Genomic DNA, 24,546 nt, shown 5'->3' with positions numbered 1-24,546 from the left:
CCGCCGCCGCCGCCGCCGCCGGCTGCAGCTCCGCCATCTTGGGCGCCGCCCACCCCATCGGGCGCGGGGGACGCCCGGACGGAACCATCCGCAGGGGGCCGGAGGGGGGGGAGCCGTCCGTCCTTCCTTTCCCCCCCCGGGGGCGGGACTTCCGGGGCAACGCCGCTCCCCGATTGGCCCGGGGCGCGGCCCCCGCACGTCACGTCCGCCGTGTCCCCTCGCAGGCCGGGCGGCGCCGCGGTGAAGGTGAGTGGCGGGGTCGGCCGCTGCGGCCTCATTCGCTCAATCGTATTTATGGAGCGCTTACTACGTGCCCAGCGCTGGACCGAGCGCTGGGAATCGACAATTGGGCGACAGTTATTCGTTCAGTCGTATTTATTGAGCGCTTGCTACGTGCCCAGCGCTGGACCGAGCGCTGGGAATCGACAATTGGGCGACAGTTATTCGTTCAGTCGTATTTATTGAGCGCTTACTACGTGCACACCGCTGGACTGAGCGCTTGGAATGGACAATTCGGCAACAGTTATTCATTCATTCGTATTTATTGAGCGCTTACTACGTGCACAGCGCTGGACTGAGCGCTTGGAATCCACAAATGGGCAACAGTTATTCGTTCAATAGTATTTATTGAGCGCTTACTACGTGCACAGCGCTGGACTAAGCGCTTGGAATCGACAGTTGGGCAACAGTTATTCGTTCAATAGTATTTATTGAGCGCTTACTACGTGCACAGCGCTGGACTGAGCGCTTGGAATCGACAGTTGGGCAACAGTTATTCGTTCAATAGTATTTATTGAGCGCTTACGATGTGCAGAGCACTGGACTAAGCGCTTGGAATGGACAAATGGGTAACAGATGGAGAAGGTCCCTGCCCTCTGACGGGCTTCCAGTCTAATCGGGGGAGACGGACAGACAAGAACAATGGCAATCAATAGAGTGAAGGGGCCTCCCCCCTGCTCCTCTCCCCCCCTCAACCCCGCGAGGTTAAGCCCGGCCTGGGGCAGGGACGGTCTCGATCTGTTGCCGAATGGTCCATTCCAAGCGCTTAGTCCAGTGCTCCGCACATAATAAGCGCTCAATAAATAGGACCGAAGGCAGGGATGAAAAGGCCTCAGGGCCGCTGCACTTTGGGCGATAGTGTTGCTCAGGAGGTTGATAGAGCCGTGTGTCCCTCCCCCGTCCCCCCTGAGCACCGCAGAGGTCATCAGGAGAAGCAGCGTGACCTAGTGCACACAGCCCGGCCTTGGGAGTCAGAGGTCACGGGTTCGAATCCCGCCCCCCCCCCCCCCGCCAGCCGTGTGACATTGGCCCACTCACCTCTCCGGGCCTCAGTGACCTCATCGGGGACGAAGACTGGGAGCCTCACGTGGCACCACCTGATCACCTTGTATCCCCCAGTGCTTAGAACAGTGCTCTGCACATAGTAAGCGCTTAACAAATACCCCAACCTGGTGACCCTGTATCTATCCCGGCGCTTAGAACAGTGCCCTGCACATAGTAAGCGCTTAACAGATACCAACATTATTATTATAACCTAATCTTGTATCTGCTCCAGCGCTTAGAACAGTGCTCGGCACGTAGTAAGCGCTTAACCAAATGCCATCGCATTTATTACTAGCAAGTCCAGTGCTGGACACGTAATAAGCGCTTAACCAATGCCATCGCTATTATTATTAGCAGGTCCAGTGCTGGGCACGTAGTAAGCGCTTAACCAAATGTCATCACATTTATTATTAGCAAGTCCAGTGCTGGGCACGTAGTAAGCGCTTAAGCAAATGCCATCGCATTTATTACTAGCAAGTTCAGTGCTGGACACGTAATAAGCGCTTAACCAATGCCATCGCTATTATTATTAGCAAGTCCAGTGCTGGGCACGTAGTAAGCGCTTAACCAAATGTCATCACATTTATTATTAGCAAGTCCAGTACTCTGCCTCCCCGGACGAGACATTTTAGATTCATTTAATAGTATTTATGGAGCGCTTACTATGTGCCGAGCACTGGACTAAGTGCTTGGAATGGACAGTTCGGCAACAGAGAGAGACCATCCCTGCCCAATGACGGGCTCACAGTCTAGATGATTAGGAGCAAGTGGCCGGTTATGGTCAAATTACTGACGGTATCAGAGGAAAGGGGTGGCCCTGTCGGCAGCTCTTCCCGGGAGAAAAGGAACAGGAATGGGTGTCAGGAGACTCGGGTTCTAATCCCCGTCCCTGCCACTTGACCTCTGGGTGACTTAGGGCAAGTCGTTTAACTTTTTAGGGTCTCACTTTCCTCTTCTGTTAAGTAACGATCTGATCCTCTCTCCCCTCCCACTTAGACTGTGAGTTTCCTGTGGGAAAGGGTCAGTGTCTGATCTGAGTATCTCGTGTCTACCCTAGCACTTAATGCAGTCCTTGGGTTAGGGTCAGTGATTAACAAGTACTGTCATCATCATCCAAATAACATAATGTACCCTCCCAAGCTCTTGCTGCAGTTCTTTGCACGTAGTAGGTGCTCGATAAATAGCATTGATTGACCTCTGTTGTCCTGAATCCAGGTTAACCTGCGGGGTCCGTTAGCCAGCCAGCCAGCCCCCCGCCGGCCTAGTGCTTTTATGTGATTCAGTACATCCCCGTCCTCCTTGTATTCGGGCTTTCTCTAGACTGTAAACTTGTAGGCAGAGAACCTGTCTACCAACTCTCTTATGTCGTACTCTCCCAAGCACTGTAGTACAGTGCTCTGCGCACCGTAAGTGCTCAATAAATACCATTGATTGTGAAGGGTTAAGTCATCTGTCGATCTTCTGCGGCCCCACCTAGGGCATCTTTAATCAATCAGTGACAATTCTTAAGCATCCACCGGCTGGGAGCAGAGCTCTGTACTGAGTCCACAAGGTTACGGGCCTAGTCTCTTCCCTATGAAATTTATGCTGTCCCGGGGAAGAGGGCTCGAGATCATTTGTAGTCAGGAGGGAAGCGAGAGTGGGATGCAACAAGTCCAGGAAAGCAGGCTCACGTCTTCAGCTGGAAGAGTTTTCCGATCTCCACCGCATTCTGCCGCTCTGAGCGGCTCAAACGCGTGGTTTTTCAGAGCCTCGAGATGGCCGCACGCAAGCTCACCCTCAAGGCCATCGACTGGGCTGCATTTGGAGAGATCATTCCCCGCAACCAGAAGGCCGTCGCCAACACCCTGAAAAACTTCAACGAGACCCTCACCACCCGGTCAGTGCCACGCCCCGATGGCAGAGCCCAGTTTGGGTCGGACAGTGCTGTTAGTGGGTTCCGGAAGGCCTGGATGCGTGGGGCCGGTTGCCCAGTGAGACATTCGGAAGCTATGCCCATCGGTCCTGTGGGTGGGACCGTCGGCCATCACCAGCCTGGGACATCTCCCCCCCAAAAAAACCAGGAAGTGGATGTCAGGCCGATGGGCCGGGAACGGGATAAGCCCCACGGTTCTTCCAGTAGTTCTGCCAGCATTAATCCTGTGTGGATACGGCAGCTCCTCAGGCCCGGGTCCCTGACTGATAGACCAGGCGAACCTTCTGAGCCGCTTCAGTTTGGGTTAACACATCACTTTCTTCCCGCTCCCGTGGACAGGTTGGCCACCCTTCCCGAGAAGCCCCCAACCATCGACTGGGCGTACTACAGGGCGAACATCGCCAAGGCTGGCCTGGTAGATGACTTTGAGAAGAAGGTGAGGCTCGTGGTGGGTGGGAGTGGAAGCTAAATGTGAGCGTGCGTGTGCAGTGCGGAAGGTGGGCAAGAGCCTCAGCTACACTGTCTGCCCACCCTGCAGTCCTGCTGTTTGTCTCTACCCACCACCGTCCCCGGCCCCTTATGTTTGGGATTTGCAAACCCCCTTGGATTGTAAGGGTCCAGAGGGCAGGGAGTGTGAGCTTTTAGCTTCTGTCACACTCTTCCCCCACTGTGAGTAGAGCACTTAGCCCAAAAGGGCACCCAGTAAATGCCAGTAATGAGCTTCTCCATCGCTAGAGCCCCCGTTTAGGATCAACTCTCCTGGACTGATGGGCACGGTGGGGGTGGGTGACCGTACTGCCTTTTGGTCTCTGCGTCTGCAGTTCAACGCTCTGAAGATTCCCATCCCCGAAGACCGCTACACTGCCCTGGTGGATGCTGAGGAGAAGGAGGATGTATGTTCGTTCCCGACACGGCGACCCCGGGCAGGATCCCTCCACACCTGGAATGGGGAAGGGGCTGTGTCCACTGGACTGGGGGATTGGGGGGGGGGGGGGTCCAGGCAGTGCTCCAGCAAGGCTATTCATGAAGCACTCCCCCTTCCCTAGAGGTTGCTGGTGGGATTAGTGGGGTCTTTTTTTTGTTAAAACACGGTACTTGTTAAGTGCTTACTATGTGCCACGCATTGAACTAAAGGCTGAGGTAGTTACAAGTTACTCAGGTTAGACGTAGTCCATGTCCCACATAGGGCTCACAATCTTAATCTCCATTTTACAGATGAGGTAACTGAGGCACAGAGAAGCTAAATGACTTGTCCCTGGTCACACAGCAAAGTGGTGGAGCTGAGATTAGGACCCAGGTCCTTCTGATTTCCAGGCCCGTGCTCTATCTGCTAGGCAACAGTACTTCTCAATCAGGGCCCAGACCAAGTGCCAGGACTGCCAGCGTGGGAGGGGGTGGGCATCTCCCCATCTCCTCCCCTCTCCACCCCTCTGGAGTTAAAGGAAAAAGACTCGAACCATCGGTCTTTGAAGTGAAAGAATCCAGGGAGTAAGGGTCCAGGTAGAAAATAAGCTCCATTTCTTCTCTCTCACCCTCCTCCTCTCCCGACCTGAAGGTGAAAAGTGGGGCAGAGTATGTGGCCGCCTCAAAGGCCCGGATCGCCGAGTACGAGAAACGGGTAAGTGTCCAGCGGCTTCCCACGCATACGGGCCTCTCGGCCACCATCGCCTGTAGTCCTGGGAGGGGCTGGCCTCAAGCACTGGTCCGCCCCGCCGTCCTGACTCACAACAGGGGCTTCACCCTCTCCCTGTTTCTTCCTCTTCCTCCTCCCCCCGCAGCTGGAGCAGATCCGGAATATAATCCCCTTCGAACAGATGACCATGGAGGACTTGAACGATGCCTTCCCCGAAACCAAACTGGACAAGAAGAAGTACCCGTACTGGCCCCACCAGCCCATTGAGAATCTGTAAGGCTGGAGGCAGCCTCACCCACCCCGTGCCGGGCAGAGTTTTCAATAAAGCGTCTACCCTCGGCCTGGTGTATCCTTGACCGTGCCCGGCCAACGGGCAGTTCTGCCCCGCGGGAGCCCGATGAACGGGGAAGCATCGCCCTCAGAGACGGGTGCTGGGGCTGCTGTCCTGGGGCAGGGGACCACACACCTCTGGAATGAGGCAAAGTCACTGAAAAACACTCCTTGAAGGGGGAGGACCCTCCCTGTGTCCCTCAGCCTGCTTCTCACCAGCGGACCCTCCTGGGTGCTGTGGTGCCTGGCAGCAGGATGTTGCTTGACCCACCTGAGAGAGACCACATTTGGCCCTCGCTGCAGTTGGGTGTTATGGTGGCATAAGGGCTGGGCAGCGGGGTGGGTCAGGGCTTCTCTCCAAGCTGAGGGTCCTGTGGGGTTGCTGCCTGGCTGCACCCTGAGGGGGCTGCATTAAGCCTCAGCAGGCAGGGCACCCCTGACTGCCAGCCCCTATCGGACCAGGCCCCAGCAGCTGGCACTCCAGGACTCTGCCCGGCCTGGCCATCGGTCTACAGACGAGAAGCGCTTAGTACCGTGCTCTACGTAAAGTAAGCGCTCAGTGAATACGATTGATTGACTGGCTCCTCCATCTACCAGCTCCTGGTGCAGGAGTCGGTGGACAGGCTTCAGTCCTGAGGCTCCAGGACGGTGAATCTGCACAGAGGAATTAATAGTTCTGGTGACTGACCCAGCTCCGCTCGAATTCTCATCTCTGCCTGCCACCTTCTCTTCCCCCGCACCACCCTCCTCCTCCCTGCCATTCCCCACCTCCAGTTAAAAGAGCCTCAGGGCTGTGAGAGTCAGGCGGGTCCGAAGGAAGGGCAGTCTGTCGGGCGAGAAGGGTGAAAAGCCTTCCCTGCCACTTTGGGAACTTGCTGTTTCCTGCAGCAGACCCTGAGGGGAGTTGGGAGGAATTGGCCATCAGCCTGCCTGAGTGATCCCTCCCACCTGCTGTCTTCCACTGGCGTTCACAATCCCTAAACGGCCGTCCCAAATCCCGCTTCCTCCAGGAGGTCTTCCCTGATTAAACTGCTTCTCATTAAGCCTCATCTGGAACGCTTACATGCACCCACCGTTAACGCAGAGCATTTCTGTACAAATGGATTATGTACTGTGCTGTCGAAGCGCTCGCCTATCTTTCCGTTCGCCTCTATCTGTAAATGAATGTGTCCATCTCACGCTGCCTGCCGTCGGGGAGCTTGCAATCTAATGGAATGCTCAGACAGACCTATGATTCCCAGATGTGAATTATTTACAAAATGTACAGCTGGAGGAAGTTGGATAAAACAGGAAGTACTGTAAATGAATCGTGGTGAAATAGAAAAAAGAATAACTGAATATTTAAACAAAATTATAGAGTGCAAAGGCAATCACCAGTATTTATTGCGGACAGAACTATGTGCACAACACTACCAAGTGCTTGGGAGGGTATAATAAAGTACAGTAGATGTGATATCTGCCCACGATGAGTTTACTGTCAACGGGGGAGGAGAGACATTAAAATAAACAGGGGAAGCGACAGAATCTAAGGATATGTATGTAAGCACGCAAAAGCACTGACGATAGCAACTGGCTACATACGTAAAGGTATCGGTGCAATAGCTTAATAAATTATTCAAAACTCAAAATTATCAGAGTATACAAGTACTGAAGATTACAATGGGCTATATAAAAAAATGTACTGGGGTGATAAAAAAATCAATTTGACTAATAAATCAATAGTCAAAAATGTTCATAGTGCACAAACAGAACAATGGGTTGTTTTAGCTGACAGTCCAGTGGGGGCTTACAGAGGTATAGGTACAAAATAGTGGAAGAAGGAGATCAAGCGCTTAGTACGGTGCTCGGCACACAACGGTCAATAAATGCGAATGAATGAATGAATACAAAAAGATATATACAAGGGAGTAGGACGAATACATCAAGATGAAATAGAATCCTGCTCCCCCTCCCCATCACCCCTATTCCCTCCCTCTGCTCTTCCCCCTTCCCCTCCCCACAGCACTTGTGTATATTTGTACGTACTTATTATTCTATTTATTTTATTAATGATGTGAATATATGGAGAATTCCATTTATTTTGATGCTATTGATGCCTGTTTACTTGTTTTGTCGTCTGTCTCCCCCTTATAGACCGTGACCTAGTTGTTGGTAGGGATGGTCTCTATCTGTTGTCGAATTACAATCTCCAAGCGCTTAGTACAGTGCTCTGCACACAGTAAGCGCTCAATAAATACGACGGAATGCCTGTAGAATTCTATTTATTTTGATGCTATTGATGCCTGTCTATTTGTTTTGTCGTCTGTCTCCCCCTTCTAGACTGTGACCTAGTTGTCGGGTAGGGATGGTCTCTGTTGCCGAATTGCATTCATTCATTCAATCCTATTTATTGAGCGCTTACTACGTGCAGAGCACTGTACTAAGCACTTGGAATGGACAATTCGGCAACAGATAGACCCCATCCCTGCTCAATTGTGCTCTCCAAGCACTTAGTACAGTGTCCTGCACACAGTCAGCGCTCAATAAATACGATTGAATGAATGCCTAATGGCAGAAACAGTGAAATATGCATATGGGGGATAAACATATCAGCGCGAAGGAGCTGCCGAGAGGGCTCCGCGCAGAATTGGCGCTCAGTCCAGCTGCAGTCAATTTGCAGCTACGAGGGGGAGAGGGACGACGGCTTCCTAAGAAAAACATAAGAATGTGATATACGATAAGCCCAAAGGGGGGGGAGAGAGAGGGAATGAAGGAGGGAGGTGTCTCCTGGGTGCATTTATTGTCAGAAAAAGGAAAAAAAAAAACCAAGCGCACCCCAGATGGGACTCGAACCCACAATCCCTGGCTTAGGAGGCCAGTGCCTTATCCATTAGGCCACTGGGGCTTGAGTGGAGGATGGCGCTCACATCCACCTTGGTAGCGACTCATTCGGCGCGCCCGCTCCTGCATTTTTGGAGCTGGAGACGGAGGGGAAAATCAGATTTTTGCAAAAATGACGGAGCGTTGGCTCCCTCCTTCTTCGCCCCCCGCTGCAGCGGCGCTCCGCCCCGCCCGAGGTGCCGGCAGAGTGGAGGCCCAGGGGCCTGCAAGGACTGGAGCCCGCCCCGGGCCTTCTTGAAAACAAGGTTTGCAAGGCAGCGGCTCCTCCGGTGGATTAAAACGATCGACCACGAAGGGACTCGAACCCTCAATCTTCTGATCCGAAGTCAGACGCCTTATCCATTAGGCCACGCGGTCCTGCCCAGGGCGCTATTTCGAGAATTCCTATTACGTTATTCCCGGGACTGGGGCGTGGAGGAGGAATCCAGTTTTCGTTTGGATCCCGCGAGGGCCTCCGGGGCAGTCCCCTGTGCCCGTTCTCATTAAGAGCACCCGAAAGCGGGGACACTTCCCAGGCCCCGGTGACCCCCTCCGGACCCTAAATTCGTTATGGCCGGGGAACCTATCTGCTAATTTCGTCGCAGCGAACACTCCCAAACCCTTAGCATAATTCATTCAAAAGTACTGATGCAGCCCTTACTGTGTGCTGAGCACCGTACCAAGCGCTTGGAAAGCACAATTCAGCAACAAATAGAGACAATCCCGGCCCACCACGGGCTCACAGTCTAGAAAGGCTCCGCCCATAAGAAGCGCTCAATAGCTACTACCGATTGACTGATTTCGGCTTCCGAGCCCAAGCGGCTTGCAAATAGTCGATGCCGAGCTCTCGGTATCACTTACACCTAAATGAGGCTATAGACGAACAAATCCCCCCAACCCAATTTTCCCTGGGTGGGTCGAGTGAGCCCCACTTGTGCCCGGGGCCGCGTGGCCTAATGGATAAGGCGTCTGACTTCGGATCAGAAGATTGAGGGTTCGAGTCCCTTCGTGGTCGCTCACTTTTGAACCCCTAACACCCCCATTCCCTTCCCCGCCGAGCCCCCTTCTAGCCACCCCCGTAGGCCTAAAAAAACCACTCTCTTTCCTGAACGCACACAACCCCTAGGCTTTTTTTTCTTTTTCTTTTTCTCCCTCTTTGACTCCTGGAGTCGAACAGAACCCCCCGGATCCGAGCTCCCTCCAGAGTCCCCGGTCCCACCGACCTGATTCTCCCGGTTCTTGGGCCTTCCCGTTCTCCTCGTCTGCAAGCGGCGTTGACTACGTGCAACTCGCCTCTGCACCGAAACGGCCTCGTTTTCTCGTGAGGAGCGTGCGAGACCCAGGTGCCACCTTTTCCGGGAAACCTGGATCACATCCGTGCACCGATTAATGCAAGCCACGACCTGGTTTTGCAGAAGGTTATCTAGGGACACGTGGAACATCTTTTCGTATCGCCCCAGTGGCCTAATGGATAAGGCACTGGCCTCCTAAGCCAGGGATTGTGGGTTCGAGTCCCATCTGGGGTGCGCGGTGGTTTTTTTTTTTTGAATCGAAAGTTGGGGGGCCCGGGTGGACTCCCTGGAAGTAGAGTGGGAGTGTGGACCCCCAAATCGCCTTCCCCGGGGTGACGGACTGTCCACAGCCTCTCCACGAGTTTGCTCCTCGCCGGGTCCAGTCCTGAGGACGCAGCGCCTCCCACTGGCCTTTTCGGAAAGTGTTTTCGGGCAGGGTGTGCTGCAGGTTTGCTCTGTGCCTGTCCCCTCTAATCAATTACAAATCAATCAATTACTGGTATTCATTTACTACGTGCAGAGCACTGCGGTAAAGGCTCGAGAAGAGTACCACAGCTCTACCGCTTGTCAGCTGTGTGACTGGAGGCAAGTCACTTAACGTCTCGGTGCCTCGGTTACCTCATCTGTAAAATGGGGATTAACTGTGAGCCTCACGTGGGACAACCAGATTCCCCTGTATCTACCCCAGCGCGTAGAACAGTGCTCTGCACATAGTAAGCGCTTAACAAATACCAGCATTATTAACATTATTATTACCACAGAATCAGTAGAGCCGCTGATTCCCACGCCCACAACCACTCCGGAGCGCCTTGAACTCCCTCCTCGTCTCCGACAATTCCTCTCCCAGCCTTCAAAGCCTTATTGAAGGCCCATCTCCTCCAAGAGGGCTTCCCAGGCTAAGCCCCCCTTTCTCCTTCTTCCTCTCCCAAATTTGCTCCCTTTCTATTATTCCTGGAGGGATTGTCTGAGTCACTCTCAACTCACTGCACTCTCCCCGACCAGGTTTAAATTTCGCATTCTTCCTCTAAATCCTTAATCTCTCATTTACACATCCGTAATTTATTTATATTAATGTCTGTCTCTCCCTCTAGGTTGTAAGATCGTCGTGGGCAGGGAATGTGTCTGCTCTACTGGTAAATTGACTCTCCCAAGCGCTTAGAACAGTGCTCCGAACACGGTAAGCGCTCAATCAATACATTTGAATGAATGAATGAAAGAATGCTTGGCACTCGGTAAACATTTAACCAATACCATGATTATTATTATTAGTATATTTGACGGTGAAATTGACCCTTGTGTTTGACTGAAAAGGCCGAAGCGGGAGCCACAGTTCCGGAACACAGTTCGTGTTCACACATGTTCTCTCCAAGGAGATCTCCTCTGGCTCTGCGGTTGTATATTATGTTTGCAGCTGTTTTCACCTTTTACTTCTTATTTCCAAAGGTCTTCAATGCAGCCACTCTTTTCTAAACGTAAGCGGGGGGCGGGGGGAGGGCTTATAGGGTGGCCGCGTGGCCTAATGGATAAGGCGTCTGACTTCGGATCAGAAGATTGAGGGTTCGAGTCCCTTCGTGGTCGAGGTGTTTCTTTTAGTTCCCCTGTAAACTGCAGCACATTTCCTCTTGATGAGCTCCAGGGAGACCCCACACTCTCTTCCCCCCATCTTGGGGGGTGGGAGTGATAGGGGAGGTCTGGGTAAGAAGAGTGGCATCCAAGTCAGAGAATTTCAGGGGAGAGAAAGGCTGAGTGTGAAACCCGAAATGGGGATCTTCCCTGAAGGGATGCCATCAGAACGGTACCATCATGTGGAAAGGTAAATCAGTCCGAAGCGTCGATGGTTTGAACACAGAGAATTCCACCGAACCCAGGCTCATCCTGAAAAAGTGGGGCACGAGGAGCAATGGTGTTTATTGGGTGTCCACTGCGGACCCGGGACGTTTTAAGGGCCAGTCCGTAGCATGTTGGTCTCACCATGCTCAACTTAGGGAGGGTCTAAACTGTCAGCAAGAGACAGCACTACCAGTGAAAAACATGCATGTAAAATGTCACTAATGCACCCCAGATGGGACTCGAACCCACAATCCCTGGCTTAGGAGGCCAGTGCCTTATCCATTAGGCCACTGGGGCCTTTGAGAAGCAGCTCTCTGATAGTTGTAAGGATCCCTATGTTGCACATGCTCTGCAAATCTCAGAAAGGATTTGCTGGCTCTGAACCACCACGATTGAGCAGGAAACTGTAGATTGTAAATTTGTTGTGGGCAGAGAATGTGACTGTTTATTGTTGTGGTGTATTCTCCCAAGCGCTTAGTATATCTTCAAAAGCCTTCTGAAAACCCACCTCCTCCAGGAAGCCTCACCCAATTACTGATCTATCGATCGACTTCCCAGCGCCTCTCAGCAGCCAACTATTTAATTCCACTTTCAGCGTATGCACGTATATTTATTTCTGTATTCAATTGTTGATTTCTGATAGTCGTCCTATTTCCTGTTACTTCCTTGTTCGTCCTCATGCCTCTATCTGTAAATAATTTTTGTCTATGTCCTTATTAGATAATAATGATCATAATAACCGTGGCATTTGTTAAGCACCTATATGCCAACCACTGTACTAAGTGGTGGGGTAGATACAGGATAATCAGGTTAGACACAGTCGCTGTCCCACAAAGGGCTCACGGTCTAAGAAGGTGTTGAATCTCCATTTTACAGGTGAGGAGACTGAGACACAGAGAAGTGAAGTGACTGGCCCAAGACCACACAGCAGGCAATGGCAGAACCTCTGACTCCCAAGCTCTTTCCACTAGTTCATGCTGTTTCTCTAAAGCCCCCTGAGATCATGGTTCTGTTGTAGTTTTCCAGGTTCTGAATATAGCACTCTGCCTGTTAGTAACTGCTCAAAAAAATCCCTGATTAATCGATAACAGCCCCAGCTGTGAGAAGAGAGGCTGGTGTGTCAGGCTTGTGCCTCTGCCTCCTGGCTCCTCCTCCCCTCTCTTCCTTCCTGCCCCCTCCCCGGATTCAGAAAGCACCCCTGGACTTCCCAATGTGGCACGGCTACAGTTCCGTCAGTCCAACTACCAGAGCCGGTGTGGAGAAAGATGGTTGTGTGCCCGGGAAAGGGGTACAGGACCGGGGTGGTCCTCCCTGCTTGGCCAGATTCCTGGCACTGACCCAGTGACCAAGAGCCCAAGAGTCGATGGACCATGTCTCTTTGAGTTTGCTGGGAGCTCTTTAGTGGGAAAATGGGATGTGGGCGTGTACCTGGACTGCAGGAGGAGAGTTAAGGAGAAATGGTTTTCTGGGAAGAATTTAATATTTTCATATTCTAGTTGCTCAAAACCACCAACAAGAGCAGTGAAGAGGCACCCTCCCCACTCTCCAACAATTGCCTCGCCCACATCCGGCACGCAATTCTGCTCCACTGCATACCCAGACGGTGCAGGTTTCTAGACAGCAGACGAGTCTTCCCCTCATTTTCCTCAACCCGAACCAGTCTCATCCCATGACGGCTCCGGCGGCGCTCCCTGGCATAGCTGCGGCCCAAGCCCCGACCCTCAGTCTACGTCCGCCCTGCGGCTGGCCTTGATGGTCGCAGTGATCTTCTTCTGCCGTAGCCTCTCACGGTTCGCCTTCTCAACCCTGCCAACCAGAGACATGGATCAAACTAGTTCGGCGGGCCGATCGGCAGCAACTGTGGGCTCACGGCGACTATCCCGGCCCCCAACCTGGATTCGGCCGGCCGGGAAGGCGGAGGGGTCCCTGGCTAGGCCAGGACCCACCGTCCTGGAGTTGGCGAGAGGCTTTGAACAAATTGAGGTATCAGGTTTGTGCCTCTGCCACAGCTGAGGTCTTCTGGCTGTTCATCCCATCTCTCTTCCTGCCCCCTCCCCGGATTCAGAAAGTGCCCCCGGATTTCCCAGTGTGGCATGGCTGGGGCACCGTCAGTCCAACCGCCCGAGCTGGTGGTTGGAAAGAGAGAGAGCTGTGTGTGTGGCCAGGAGCGGGGAATGCAGCACACAATCAGAGAACATCTGCCCGCCATGTCCCGGGACCCCTGGCTGGGAGGAAGCCACCCCAGATTCGCTTCTTGGACCGGGCAGCCGAGGAGGGTTCCTCATACCGGAGCCTGTGCTGCTCCTTGGTCTCCTTGGATGGGGCTCTGGGCTCCTGGCTGGCCTGGCTGATGATATCCCGGATCTTTTGCAGGCACTCGGCCAGGTTTCGGAGCTGGTACCGGCTCGATTCCGAGTTCACGATCAGCTCCCCCAACTTGTTGATCCGATTCCTCTGCTGTTGAGAGACAGAGGTGGGGTCTGGCGGGCCCCGAGGGGGGCTTCCAAAAGTTCTGGTGGGAAAGAGAGGGCCCCGGGGAGCAGCGGGGAGGAGAGGGGAGGAGGAACGCCACTTACTTCAATGGCAATCTTCTGTCGGAGCGGCTCGGCGATCCAGTCTGCCGAAGCCAGATGAAACCGGACTTCGGCCTTGGAGTTCACTGGGTATGGGAGGGAGGGGTGTCGGTCTAGTTCCTGGAGAACCACTCGTGGACAGCCCGGGGGATGGGGATATTCAGACCTGACCCAGCCTGGCCCCACCTCTCCCCACTTTCCCAGCCCCGGTTTGTCCCTTTGGTGCTGGCCCATTCACCGGGGGGGTGGGCTGTGAGGGGGCGTGCGCTTTGCAGCTAATGGGAGCTAGTTCAAGAGGCGGGAGATACAATGATCTGGGAACCCCCCAAGAGTCCCCTCACCTCCCACAAGTGCCATCAGCAACTCTGGGCAAATTAAAGGGCTGCCGGGGCAGTTTCCCAAAGTGATTCTAGGGTTTGGTACCTTTATTCACATTCTGCCCTCCGGGCCCGCTGCTCCGGGAATAGGTTATGGTCAGGCGGTCTGCAGGATGGAATATAAAAATCAGTTTCAGCTTTGAGGGAAATCTCAATCCTGTCACCAAGATGTCAGCCAACCCTTCCCTCGCCTCTAATTTCCGGGACACTCATTTCCGCAAGGACTCGGGAGAAGCCACGGAAAATACTCTTCAGAAACTCTTTGAAATCCACACAAGTGTTACTGCCCCATTTTGCAGACGTGGAAGTTGAGACACACCGGAGAGTGGCAATCCTGTTGTCGGCCTGTCTCCGTGGAGCAGAATCCCTGATGGAGACCCACTTCAAAACTCCAATTTTGCAGCAAGCCGATAAGGTGCCAGGACAGGCAATGTCTCCTCACTGGTGGCTTGCGGGTACAGGAGGAGTCGGTGGAGAGAAAACTCAGCCTGAACAGTGCACCCTGGAGGGTTGTTGAAGTGGCAGAGTTGGGCATTCTGCCTGCAAACAGGAATGGCTAATTCAGAAAGGCACGGTGGGGAGGCAGACGCTGACTTACCCAAGGGAATGTCTGTGCTGGCTTGTACTGCGCTATCCTGCAAAACACAAACACAGTAAATCAATGGATGGTATTGGTTGAATGCTTACCATGTACAGAGCACTGTACTAAGCGCTTGGAAGAATACGGTACACAACGTCAGGGTGCTGGCACCCAATGAAAGCCCCCAAGCCCTGCGACAGGTGTGGCTAAGGTGAAAGCTTCTGGAGGACAAGCATCATGTCTTCTTTTCCGGCATTCGCCCAAGGGCCCAGGACAGCGCTGTGCACACGTGGGAAGGGAGCTGTAGCCTCTGCCACTCGAGGCAGGCCCATTTTCCTCCTTCAGTCAACCCAAAGGCTACCGGCAGGTCAAGCGCGGGGCTATCCGCTTCCTATCGGAGTCTTGGGGTTTGGTGTGGCAGAGCCCTGCTGCGAGGGGCATTCATTCAATTGTATTTATTGAGCGCTTACTGTGTGCAGAGCACTATACAATGCGCTCAGAAAGCACAGTTCAGCAACAAATAGAGACAATCCCTGCCCAACAAACAGGCTCACGGTCACCACAGACACCTACAGACCTGTGGCCTGTCCGACGCATTTTGCCTTTTCCCCGGCCTGCCCCAAGGCTGGCACCAAGAGCCTGTCATTGGGCAGGGATTGTCTCTGTTGCCGAACTGTACATTCCAAGGGCTTATTCCAGTGCTCTGCACATAGTAAGCGCTCAATAAATACTACTGAATGAATGAAAAGGGATAATAATAATGATGGTATTTAACATTGCCAAGCACTGCGCTCGGCCTGCCCCAAGAGCCCGTTATTGGGCAGGGATTGTCTGTTGCCGAATTGCACATTCCGAGCGCTTAGTCCAGTGCTCTGCACAGAGTAAGCGCTCAATCAATACTATTGGATGGATGAATGAATGAATGAAAGGGGATAATAATAATGATGGTATTTAACATTGCCAAGCACTGTTCTAAGCGCTGGGGTAGATCCCAGGTCAGCAGGTTGTCCCCCCTTGGGGCTCCTAGTCTTCATCCCCATTTTGGAGATGAGGAAACTGAGGCCCAGAGAAGTGACTGGCCCAATGTCACGCAGCAGACGAGTGGCAGAGGCAGGATTCGAACCCAGATCCAGAGACTCCCAAGCCGGGGCTCTTCCCGCTAGGCGGCGCTGCTTCTCGGCGGCTTCCACCCCCCGCCGTGACGTCACGGCCCGGCGCCGTGACGTCACCCGCAGCCGCCATGCCCCTCTGCCCCCCAGCTCTGGGCGCCGCTGTACCGGCACTTTCCAGGCCGCGTCGCTCCCGCCGGACTGCGGGTAGAGCTTGTCCAAACTGTAGGCGCTCCGGTACTCGGAGCCCGGGACGTCCTGGTGCAGGCGGCCGCGGGGACCCCAACCCAGCGGCGGCGGCAGCCGCAACCTCGGCCCCCGGCTCAGGCTCCTTAGGAGACAGCGGGTAGCGGCCATGTTGGAAAAGGATTTCCCTTCCCTCCCCGCCGGCGCCACTTCCGGCGAGTGTCCTCCAGCTTCCGGTCCGTCTGCGAAACGTGCCACGAGCACAGAGTTCCGGCCCCCTCGGTTCCCCCGGCTTTGGCCGCTGGGGAAGGGAGTGGCTCGACCGCTGGTCATTCATTCAGTCGTATTTAATAATAATAATAATGTTGGTATTTGTTAAGCGCTTACTATGTGCAGAACACTATTCTAAGCACTGGGGTATACAAGGTAATCAGGTTGTCCCACATGAGGCTCACAGTCTTAATCCCCATTTTACAGATGAGGTAACTGAGGCACAAAGAAGCTAAGTGACTTGCCCACGGTCACACAGCTGACAAGTGGCAGAGCTGGGATTCCTGAGCGCTCACTCTGTGCAGAGCACTGGACTAAGCGCTTGGAATGGACAGTTGGGCAACAGAGACAGTCCCTGCCCCATTCATTCATTCAATCGTATTTATTGAGCGCTGACTACGTGCAGAGCACTGGACTAAGGGCTTGGAATGGACAATTCGGCAACAGATCGAGACCATCCCTGCCCAGTGACAGGCTTACAGTCTAAACGGGGGAGACGACCATCCTTCCCATCTCCCCAGCCCTCAACCTTGGTGTCATCCTTGACTCTGCTTTCTCATTCACCCCACACATCCAATCCGTCACCAAGGCCTGCCGCTCTCACCTTTATATTATCACCAAGATCCGCCCTTTCCTCTCCACCCAATCGGCTACCTTACTGCTGCAGGCTCTCGTAATATCCCGCCTAGATTACTGTGTCAGCTTTCTCTCTGATCTCCCTTCCTCCTGTCTCTCCTCACTCCAGTCTATTCTTCACTCCGCTGCCCGGCTCATCTTCCTGCAGAAACAATCTGGGCCTGTCACTCCCCTCCTTAAAATCCTCCAGTGGTTGCCTAACAACCTCCGCACGAAACAAACACTTCTCACTCTGGGCTTCAAGGCTCTCCATCACCTTGCCCCCTCCTACCTCTCCTCCCTTGTCTCTTTCTACTGCCCACCCCGCACGCTCTGCTCCTCTGCCGCTCACCTCCTCACCGTCCCCCGTTCTCGCCTAGCCCGCCCTCGACCCCTGGCCCACGTCCTCCCACTGTCCAGGAATGCCCTCCCTCCTCACCTCCGCCAAACTCTCTTCCCCTCTTCAAAGCCCTACTGAGAGCTCACCTCCTCCAAGAGGCCTTCCCAGAATGAGCTTCCCCTTTTCCCTCTGCTCCCTCTTCACCTCCCCTCAGCTAAGCCCTCTTTCCCCCCTTCCCCTCAGCACTGTACTCATTTGTATATATTTTTATTACCCTATTAATTTTGTTAATGAGGTGTACATCTTGATTCTATTTATCCTGATTATGTTTTGTTTTTTTCCGTCTGTCTCCCCCGATTAGACTGTGAGCCCGTCATTGGGCAGGGATTGTCTCTATCTGTTGCCGAATTGTCCATTCAAAGCGCTTAGTACAGTGCTCTGCACATAGTAAGTGTTCAATAAATACTATTGAATGAATGAACTTCACAAAGCATTGGAAGAGTTCAGATGCCTCCTTCCCCCTGCCACCAGCCCAAACCCCGGGCTTTCTTTCACCTTTGGCAGAGATGACCCTAGACCTATCAGCCAACCTTTCAATCAGAAAGCAGCCATCAGCCCCCTCCTCAGAGCCCGGCCCTGGCTTGGAGACGGAGCGGCCACAGTCATCCAGGGTTCAATCTCTGCCCTGGTCCCTTAGGAGGAGGGCCGCGAGCCTGAGGCAGGGTGCCCACCCCGATGACCCTCCAGTCTGGCAGTTCTGCGGGGGGGCGGGTTGGGTCATGGAGACAACCGGAGGCAAAGTCTGGTGTGGCTTTTTATTAACGAAGAGAATAAAGCCTCTTGTAAATATAATTCTCTCATGTACACTTCAAGTGAAGCCCCAATCGGATGCTACAGTGATGGGGTCTGCTGGGGTCTGAGTCCCCCCACCCCCGGCTGAGACGGACGGGACGGCTGCAGCGGCCAGGGGCCTGGGCTCTACCTCCCCACCGTCTGAGGCTTTGAAGTCAGGGCCTGTGCCCAGCAACGGGGAGAGCAGGAGCTACTTCGGGAAAACTGCTTTTCCCATTATTAGCAAATAAGGCAAGAAGACCCTCAACTGCCGCGGGGGGGGACGGGGAGGGACGACCAAGGGGATGGGCGGCTCAGGGTGCTATGGCCGGGAGCCCCTGTGCCAAGGAAGGATAGGGTGGCTGGGTCGGTCCCGTGGCAAGCAAAACCAAGTCCCAAGGAGGGGCAGGGGGGAATCTTCCCGGAAGATTCTCCTCGGGGATTAGGGCCAAGGCTCGCAATGCTGGCCCTGGAGGACCTACGTGGCCGGAGATGAAGACAATACATGCCGCATGGGGTAGGGGAGGGGCAGCGGGGTGGTTCACGGCAGCGACCTGGGCCAGCCCGGGATGGCTCGCACCACCTCCCAGCCCTTCCCTCCACCGTGGGCCGGGGGGAGACACTGTGGTCCCTGAGATCAGCAGGGACGGGGGTGGGGATGCACCCCCGGCCCCCTAGAGTGGGCGAATGCAGGGAGCGGAGAGGGGTCTGGGCCAGCCTGCTCGAGGCTCTACGGTGGCCTGAAAAGCAGGGACTACGGCTGAGAGGGATCAGGGCACAGACAGAGGCCAGAAGGCGAGGGGGAGGTGGTGTGCCAGGCCGGCATCCCCACCACCTCCCCCCAAGATGTTTCCGGTGGAGGGTGGTCTCGCAGGTCCAAGTCTGACCACGCAGGGCGAGGAAGGCTCCGGGCCGGACGAGCCCAAAGGCAGGGAGAAGGGCTGAAAGGAGCTAGGGGGTGCCCCCGGCCGCAGATCACTCGGAGGAGGGGAGCCGCTCCCAGAAGGGGGCCTGCCGTTTCTCCTCCACCTGGAGTGTCCAGGCCGGCCACACCTTCCCCCAGCGGAGTCGACGCCAACGCGGGCTCACTGGGCGCTCTGGACCTGGGCCTTGGCGGCGTTGATGTCGGCCTTGGTCTTCTGGATGCGGGAGAAGATCTCCTGGAAGAGGGCCTTGTACTCGGGCTGACTCTGCTCCAGGCGCCGGTCCACGGCTTCCACGTGCTGGCTCAGGGCCCGCTCGGCCGCCGCCGCCGCCTCCTCGGCCCCGCGGAAATCGCGGCAGGAGCCGTCGCGGGACACGGGGCGGGAGGTCTGGACGCCGGCGTGCCGCACGCCGTCCTTGTGCTGCCGGCACTTGGCCAGCAGCTCCTCGTACTTGTCCAGCAGGGCGTGGTACTGCTCGTCCACCTCGCGCAGGATGGACATGCCGCGCCTGCGCACCCCCTGGGCGTGCAGGGTCAGGCTGCCCGCCAGCCGGCCGGCCGGGTCCCGGGCCACCAGGGCGCTCAGGGCCGTATCGCTGCAGCTCTTGCGCACGGCGGCGGCGGGGCCCGGGGTGGCGGCCGGGGAGAGGCCGGCGCCCACCTCCCCGGCGCCCCCGCCCCCCTCCCGGCCGGGGTCGGGGTCGTCGGCCTCGGGCGCGCTGGCAAGCGGCTCCAGCAGGGCCTCGGCCAGGCTGTCGTCGCGGCTCAGCAGGTACCTGCGCGCCTGCTTCATCTGCTGCAGCTCCAGCAGCTCCAGCTCCAGCTCCTGCACGCGCAGGCGGCAGCCCTCGGCCTGGCCGGCCCGCTGCTCCAGCGCCGCGCACTCCTGCAGCACGGCCGCGTACTCCCGCTCCACCTGCTCCGTGCGCTGCTTCTCCTGCCCCACCTGGCCCCGCAGGGAGCTGACCAGGGCCCGCAGACGCTCGTTCTCCCGCTCCAGGGGCCGGGCGCTCAGCTCCACCGACGAGCCGTGCAGCCGGAAGGCGTCTTCGTACCTGCGGGCCGGGCCCGGAGCGGACCGGAGAGGGGCCGGACCACCCGGGAAGCCCCCGTCCGTGAGAAGGGAGAGCGACCGGCCCAGACCCCGAGGCCTCGCACGCCGGAGCCCTCGGACCGCATTCTTACCGGGGGCTGGAGCACAGCTCCTTGAGGCAGGGAAAGGTGTGGATGGTCCTCCGGCGTTCCCGCTTCTCCCGCCGCACCCGCAGCTGCTCCAGGCTCCTCAGCTCTTCCACCTGGGCCTGCAGCCCCTCCACCTGGGTCTGCAGTCCCTCCACGGTGTCTGTCAGCCTGAGGGCCGGTTGGAGGGGGAGGGCGACATACGTGCTCATTACAGTGCCCAGCAGGGCCACATTAGGTCAGGGAGAGCGTTCCGGGGGAAAGCCCTCAGGACTGGGAGCCCAGAGACCTGGGTTCTCTGCCCCTGGCCTGCTGTGTGACCTCGGGTAAGACCCTTCACCTCTCTGGGCCTCTGTTTCTTCATCTTTAAAGGGGGGGATATGATCCTTGCTCCCCCTCCCTCTTAGACCTCAAGACCCATAGGGGAGAGGGATCATTTGGCATCTGACTATCCTTTACCTATCCCGGCACCAGTAGAGAGTGAGCGCTTAGTAGCCAAGGCCCCAGCACCATGGCCGGCGCCCACCCCGACCTGATGCTGAATAGGCCACCCGGCTCTCACCCGTGGATCTTCTGCTGGGCGGTCTTGCTCTCCAGCACCAGCCTCTGATTGGCCACCTCCAGGTCACGGGCGGTCAGGTCCAGCTGCTCGTACACCTTGGCGTGCTGCTCATTCACGTGTCTCAGCGTGTCCAGCTGCTTGGTCAGATACTGTGTCCAACACACACACGTCCCAAGCTGATGGTTAGGGGCCGGGGATGTTCCAGGGATCCCCGCCGGGCCCACCCCAGCCCTGAAGGGATCAGCCCTGGTGGGTGAGGATTCCGGCCCCCTCCTCACCTCAATCTCCTGCACCTGCTCTTCATTGGTGGTATACATCTGCTGCAGCGAGTCCTCCAGCTCCTTGTTTCGTTCCAGGAGGGTCTTCCCCAGCTCGGCTGCCAGGTGTAGGTCTGGAGGGATGGGCATCGAGGCAGAGACCCCCACATCCCCAGCTCAGGCTCAGACAGTCCCCTCTCCAAGCACCAAATCCTCCTCTTTCTTGGTTCCCGGGGATCCTACCCCCACCTCCCGGCACGGGAGGGGGGCTCTGGCCCGGCCTGGAGCAGGGAGACTCAACTTTCCTCTCTGCTTTCCGGGTGGGTCCCATCCTGCCCTGGACCAGAGGAGACTCAGCCTCGCTTAGGGCCCATTGGCCACTGGCCAGGGGAGTAGCAGGACCTCGACTCCTTGCCTCACCTCAGAGCTGCCCCAGGGCCCCGCTCCCACCAGCCGGGCCAGTGGGTGTGTGAGCTCTCTGGTGATGGTAATAATTAAGTCTCCAAGTTGATTCGAGATGGTTAGATTGGATGCAGTCCTGGGCCTCACAGTCTGAGAGGGAGGATGAGCGGGGATCTTATCCCCATGGTACGTATGAGGAAACTGAAGCCCAGAGAGGTAAAACAACTTGCCCCAAATCACACAGAAGGTGGGGACAGAACTGGGGTTATAACCCAGGTCTCCTGACTCTTGATGTCATGCTTTAGTGGCACAGGTCCTCATCTAGGTCAGATGACAACACCGGGGGTGGGGAGGGACTGAGGGGTTCAGGAGGAAAGGGAGGGAGTTGAGAGGCTCAGGTGGGTTTGAGAAGAGAGGATGTCACCTGGACTCCAAAAATGCTCTGCCCACCGGGGCAGGAGCAGTCTGCTGAGCTGGGACCCTGAGCCTGGCACCCCCTAATCCTTTGGAAAGGAAATAGGGCATCCTTGGTTTAGGTGTGTGAAGGGGAGGTGGACCAGATGCCCACTCTGGAGCCTTCCTCCTCTTCTGCAGGCTCAAGGTCAGCACACAGAAGAGAGCAGCTGAATGCCATTGGCGGCAACCCAGCAACGGCGTCACGGGACTCTTGCCAAACGGGGCGGCAAAGCCACGACCCCCACCACGTTCCAACGTGATGGATAATTAATTCTGCCTGCTATTTATTCGGGTCCGCGCTCTAGAGGCTGAGGTGAACCTGGGACCCGTCTCCCCGCCTCTCTGGAAACCGAGGCAGGGGCCATGGCAAAGGCATCGGGGGCAGACCGGGGACCAGGCGAATCAGCTCATGATTCTACCCACTGAGATGAGCGCTGGCGCCCACGGTGGGAACGGTGCCAGCTGTTGTACTGTGCACACGCTGCCCTGTGGGCTGATGCCCTCGGTACCCGGGGCATCTGGGTGAATCCTGGAACTGGAGTAGGGTTGGGGGGTCTCAGCCCAGGAGGCAGGTAGCTTTGAGAGGCCCCAGACACTACTCCCACCCTGCCCCTTACCCAGAACTCTCCAACCCAGAGGTCAGACTGATCAGGGGAAGAGACCACCCAGCTGGGCCCACCGTCCAGCCTTCCTGGAGGCTCTGAAGCTCTGTTGGCGGGCTCTCTCATGGACATCATCACAATAATTATGATATTTGATAAGCCTTTCCTCTGTGCCAGGCACTGTTCTAAGCACCGGGGTAGATACGAGATAATCGTGTTGCATACAGTCCCCGTCCCCCCGAGATCTCGTGGTCTTTGTCCCCATTTTGCAGATGCGGGAACTTAGGCACAGAGCAGTTGATCGACTTGCCCAAGGTCATCCAACCGAGAAGCGGTGGAACCGGGAATAGAACCCAGGTCCTTCTGACTCCTAGTCCCCGTCCTCTACCCACTAGACCACAACTGCTCCTCACAAGTCACCGGCTGTCCCGCCCCTACCCACCCCAGGCTGTTATCTCTCTGTTTCACTTTCTCATCTTATCTACAGGGCTCTTGTTTGTCCCCACTTCATGGTTGCCTGGCAGCTGGGGGGCCTGAGCCCTGCCCCACCCCCGGTCCCTCCGGTACCAGTGGGCTGGCAGGTCTCGCCGAACAGATGGGCTTGGCGGCCCTCCTGGCCTGCTCCCTTGCCCCCCACGGTTTGCTGGGGGCGGGCAGCCCCTCGGCTGCTCCCCCACCCCGTCTGGCTGGAGCCTGGCTTGAACTCCCAACCCCGAGGGGGCCCCTCCCAGGGCTGCACAGCGCTGGGCACAGTGCCGGTGCACCACTGAGGTTGAGGACCACGGGGCAGTCAGAGCAGGTGCTCCGCCCTCCTCCAGAAAGTCACCCCGCGCTTCCCGGAGGGGGGGAGCCCATCCAGATCCCAAACAACTAGGCAAAAATCAGGCAACGGTACCGGGCAGGGTGATGTCACTCCAGCCACCTCACCAGCGGCCCGCACTCCCCGGGCCCCGCCCCAACCCTGGGAGGAGGCAGGCGCGGCCCCATCTTCCCTCCGGGGGCTGCGCCCTCAAAACTGAGAGCGATGCCCCAGGATGTCCCGGCTGGGAGAGGTCCCCCCCCAGCCCTTCCTCCTCCCCTTCCCTACCTTGCTCCAGGTCCTGCTGGCCGTACCAGGGCTCCTCCTCCTCCCCGAAGTCCTCCATGCCGGCGGCTCTCCGCACGGGCCGTCCGGGGATGGGATGTCCGGTGGCTCCCGGCTCACGGCCGGGGCTCCGGGGCGGGGACCTTGCGGCCGGGCCGGGCCGGGGCTCGGGCGTCGCGCCCCTTCTCCATCGGCCCCGGGGCGTCGAGGCACAAAGGGGCCCGAGGGAGGGAAGGAAGGAAGGGAGGCCCACAGCGGCGGCGGGGTCGGGGGGTCTTCAAGCCCGCGCCGCCACCGATGAGTCGGGGGGCCCTCCTCGCCCTGCTTCGGTCGCAAAAACCCCGGGACCCCGGGGACCCCCCAACCCGCCTACTCGCAGCTGCAGCAGCTGCAGCAGCAGCAGCATTTTGTCCCGGGCCCCCAACCCCGGGGGGCGTGGCCAGCCCCGAGCGGCCGACCAATCAGAAGGCGCCTTCCCAAGCAGGGGGCGTGGCCTGGGAGGGGGCCCCGATGGGAGGGGGGTCTCGCGCATGCGCGGCGGAGCCCCGGGCCCCCTAGCCGAGCCCAACAATACCCCTCTGCTGTCGAGCGCTTACTATTGAGTCCTCCATTCAATCGCATTTATGGAGCGCTTACTCTGGGCAGAGCACTGGACGAAGCGCTTGGAACGCACAATTCGGCAACAGAGAGAGACCATCCCTGCCCAATTCATTCATTCAATAGTATGTATTGAGCATTTACAATGTGCAGAGCACTGGACTAAGCGCTCGGAATGGACAAGTCGGCAACAGATAGACACTATCCCTGCCCAATTCATTCATTCAATAGTATTTATGGAGCGCTTACTATGTGCGGTGCACTGGACTAAGCGCTTGGAATGGGCAGTTCGGCAACAGAGAGAGACCATCCCTACCCAATTCATTCATTAAATAGTTATTATTGAGCACTTACAATGTGCAGAGCACTGGACTAAGCGCTCGGAATGGACAATTCGGCAACAGATAGAGACCATCCCC

General features: G+C 56.5%; 3 protein-coding genes and 6 non-coding genes across 9 annotated transcripts; 4 read left to right on the top strand and 5 right to left on the bottom strand.

Moving 5' to 3' along the window:
* The first annotated feature begins 169 nt into the window (after positions 1-169).
* On the top strand, positions 170-5,211 carry ATP5PD (ATP synthase peripheral stalk subunit d). Its single transcript, XM_003429833.4, has 6 exons — positions 170-246; positions 3,072-3,202; positions 3,578-3,674; positions 4,060-4,131; positions 4,794-4,856; positions 5,017-5,211. Exons 2-6 carry the CDS (start codon positions 3,081-3,083, stop codon positions 5,146-5,148), a joined length of 486 nt encoding a protein of 161 aa, XP_003429881.1. The 5' UTR covers positions 170-246; positions 3,072-3,080; the 3' UTR covers positions 5,149-5,211.
* A 2,801-nt stretch (positions 5,212-8,012) lies between these two features.
* On the bottom strand, positions 8,013-8,085 carry TRNAR-CCU. Its single transcript has one exon. It is a non-coding gene; the product is annotated as a tRNA-Arg (tRNA).
* A 280-nt stretch (positions 8,086-8,365) lies between these two features.
* TRNAR-UCG lies at positions 8,366-8,438 on the bottom strand. The gene has a single exon. It is a non-coding gene; the product is annotated as a tRNA-Arg (tRNA).
* Positions 8,439-9,002: 564 nt separating this feature from the next.
* TRNAR-UCG lies at positions 9,003-9,075 on the top strand. Its single transcript has one exon. It is a non-coding gene; the product is annotated as a tRNA-Arg (tRNA).
* Positions 9,076-9,513: 438 nt separating this feature from the next.
* On the top strand, positions 9,514-9,586 carry TRNAR-CCU. Its single transcript has one exon. It is a non-coding gene; the product is annotated as a tRNA-Arg (tRNA).
* Positions 9,587-10,857: 1,271 nt separating this feature from the next.
* TRNAR-UCG lies at positions 10,858-10,930 on the top strand. Its single transcript has one exon. It is a non-coding gene; the product is annotated as a tRNA-Arg (tRNA).
* A 476-nt stretch (positions 10,931-11,406) lies between these two features.
* Positions 11,407-11,479, bottom strand: TRNAR-CCU. The gene has a single exon. It is a non-coding gene; the product is annotated as a tRNA-Arg (tRNA).
* A 1,161-nt stretch (positions 11,480-12,640) lies between these two features.
* MRPL58 (mitochondrial ribosomal protein L58) lies at positions 12,641-16,209 on the bottom strand. The gene is made up of 6 exons (XM_029056923.1): positions 15,990-16,209; positions 14,731-14,767; positions 14,179-14,238; positions 13,759-13,841; positions 13,470-13,639; positions 12,641-12,988 (listed from the first exon to the last, which is right to left on the bottom strand). The coding sequence occupies exons 1-6, from the start codon at positions 16,176-16,178 to the stop codon at positions 12,904-12,906; spliced, it is 624 nt and encodes a 207-aa protein (XP_028912756.1). The 5' UTR covers positions 16,179-16,209; the 3' UTR covers positions 12,641-12,903.
* A 1,824-nt stretch (positions 16,210-18,033) lies between these two features.
* Positions 18,034-23,936, bottom strand: CDR2L (cerebellar degeneration related protein 2 like). Its single transcript, XM_029056728.2, has 6 exons — positions 23,896-23,936; positions 23,534-23,805; positions 21,008-21,120; positions 20,730-20,878; positions 20,174-20,338; positions 18,034-20,043 (listed from the first exon to the last, which is right to left on the bottom strand). The coding sequence occupies exons 1-6, from the start codon at positions 23,934-23,936 to the stop codon at positions 19,149-19,151; spliced, it is 1,635 nt and encodes a 544-aa protein (XP_028912561.1). The 3' UTR covers positions 18,034-19,148.
* Positions 23,937-24,546: the final 610 nt, after the last annotated feature.

The sequence above is a fragment of the Ornithorhynchus anatinus genome, unplaced genomic scaffold, assembly GCF_004115215.2.
Source record: "Ornithorhynchus anatinus isolate Pmale09 unplaced genomic scaffold, mOrnAna1.pri.v4 scaffold_264_arrow_ctg1, whole genome shotgun sequence".
In the NCBI taxonomy this organism is placed as follows: Eukaryota; Metazoa; Chordata; class Mammalia; order Monotremata; family Ornithorhynchidae; genus Ornithorhynchus; species Ornithorhynchus anatinus.
This window is presented reverse-complemented; position numbering and strand designations above follow the sequence as displayed.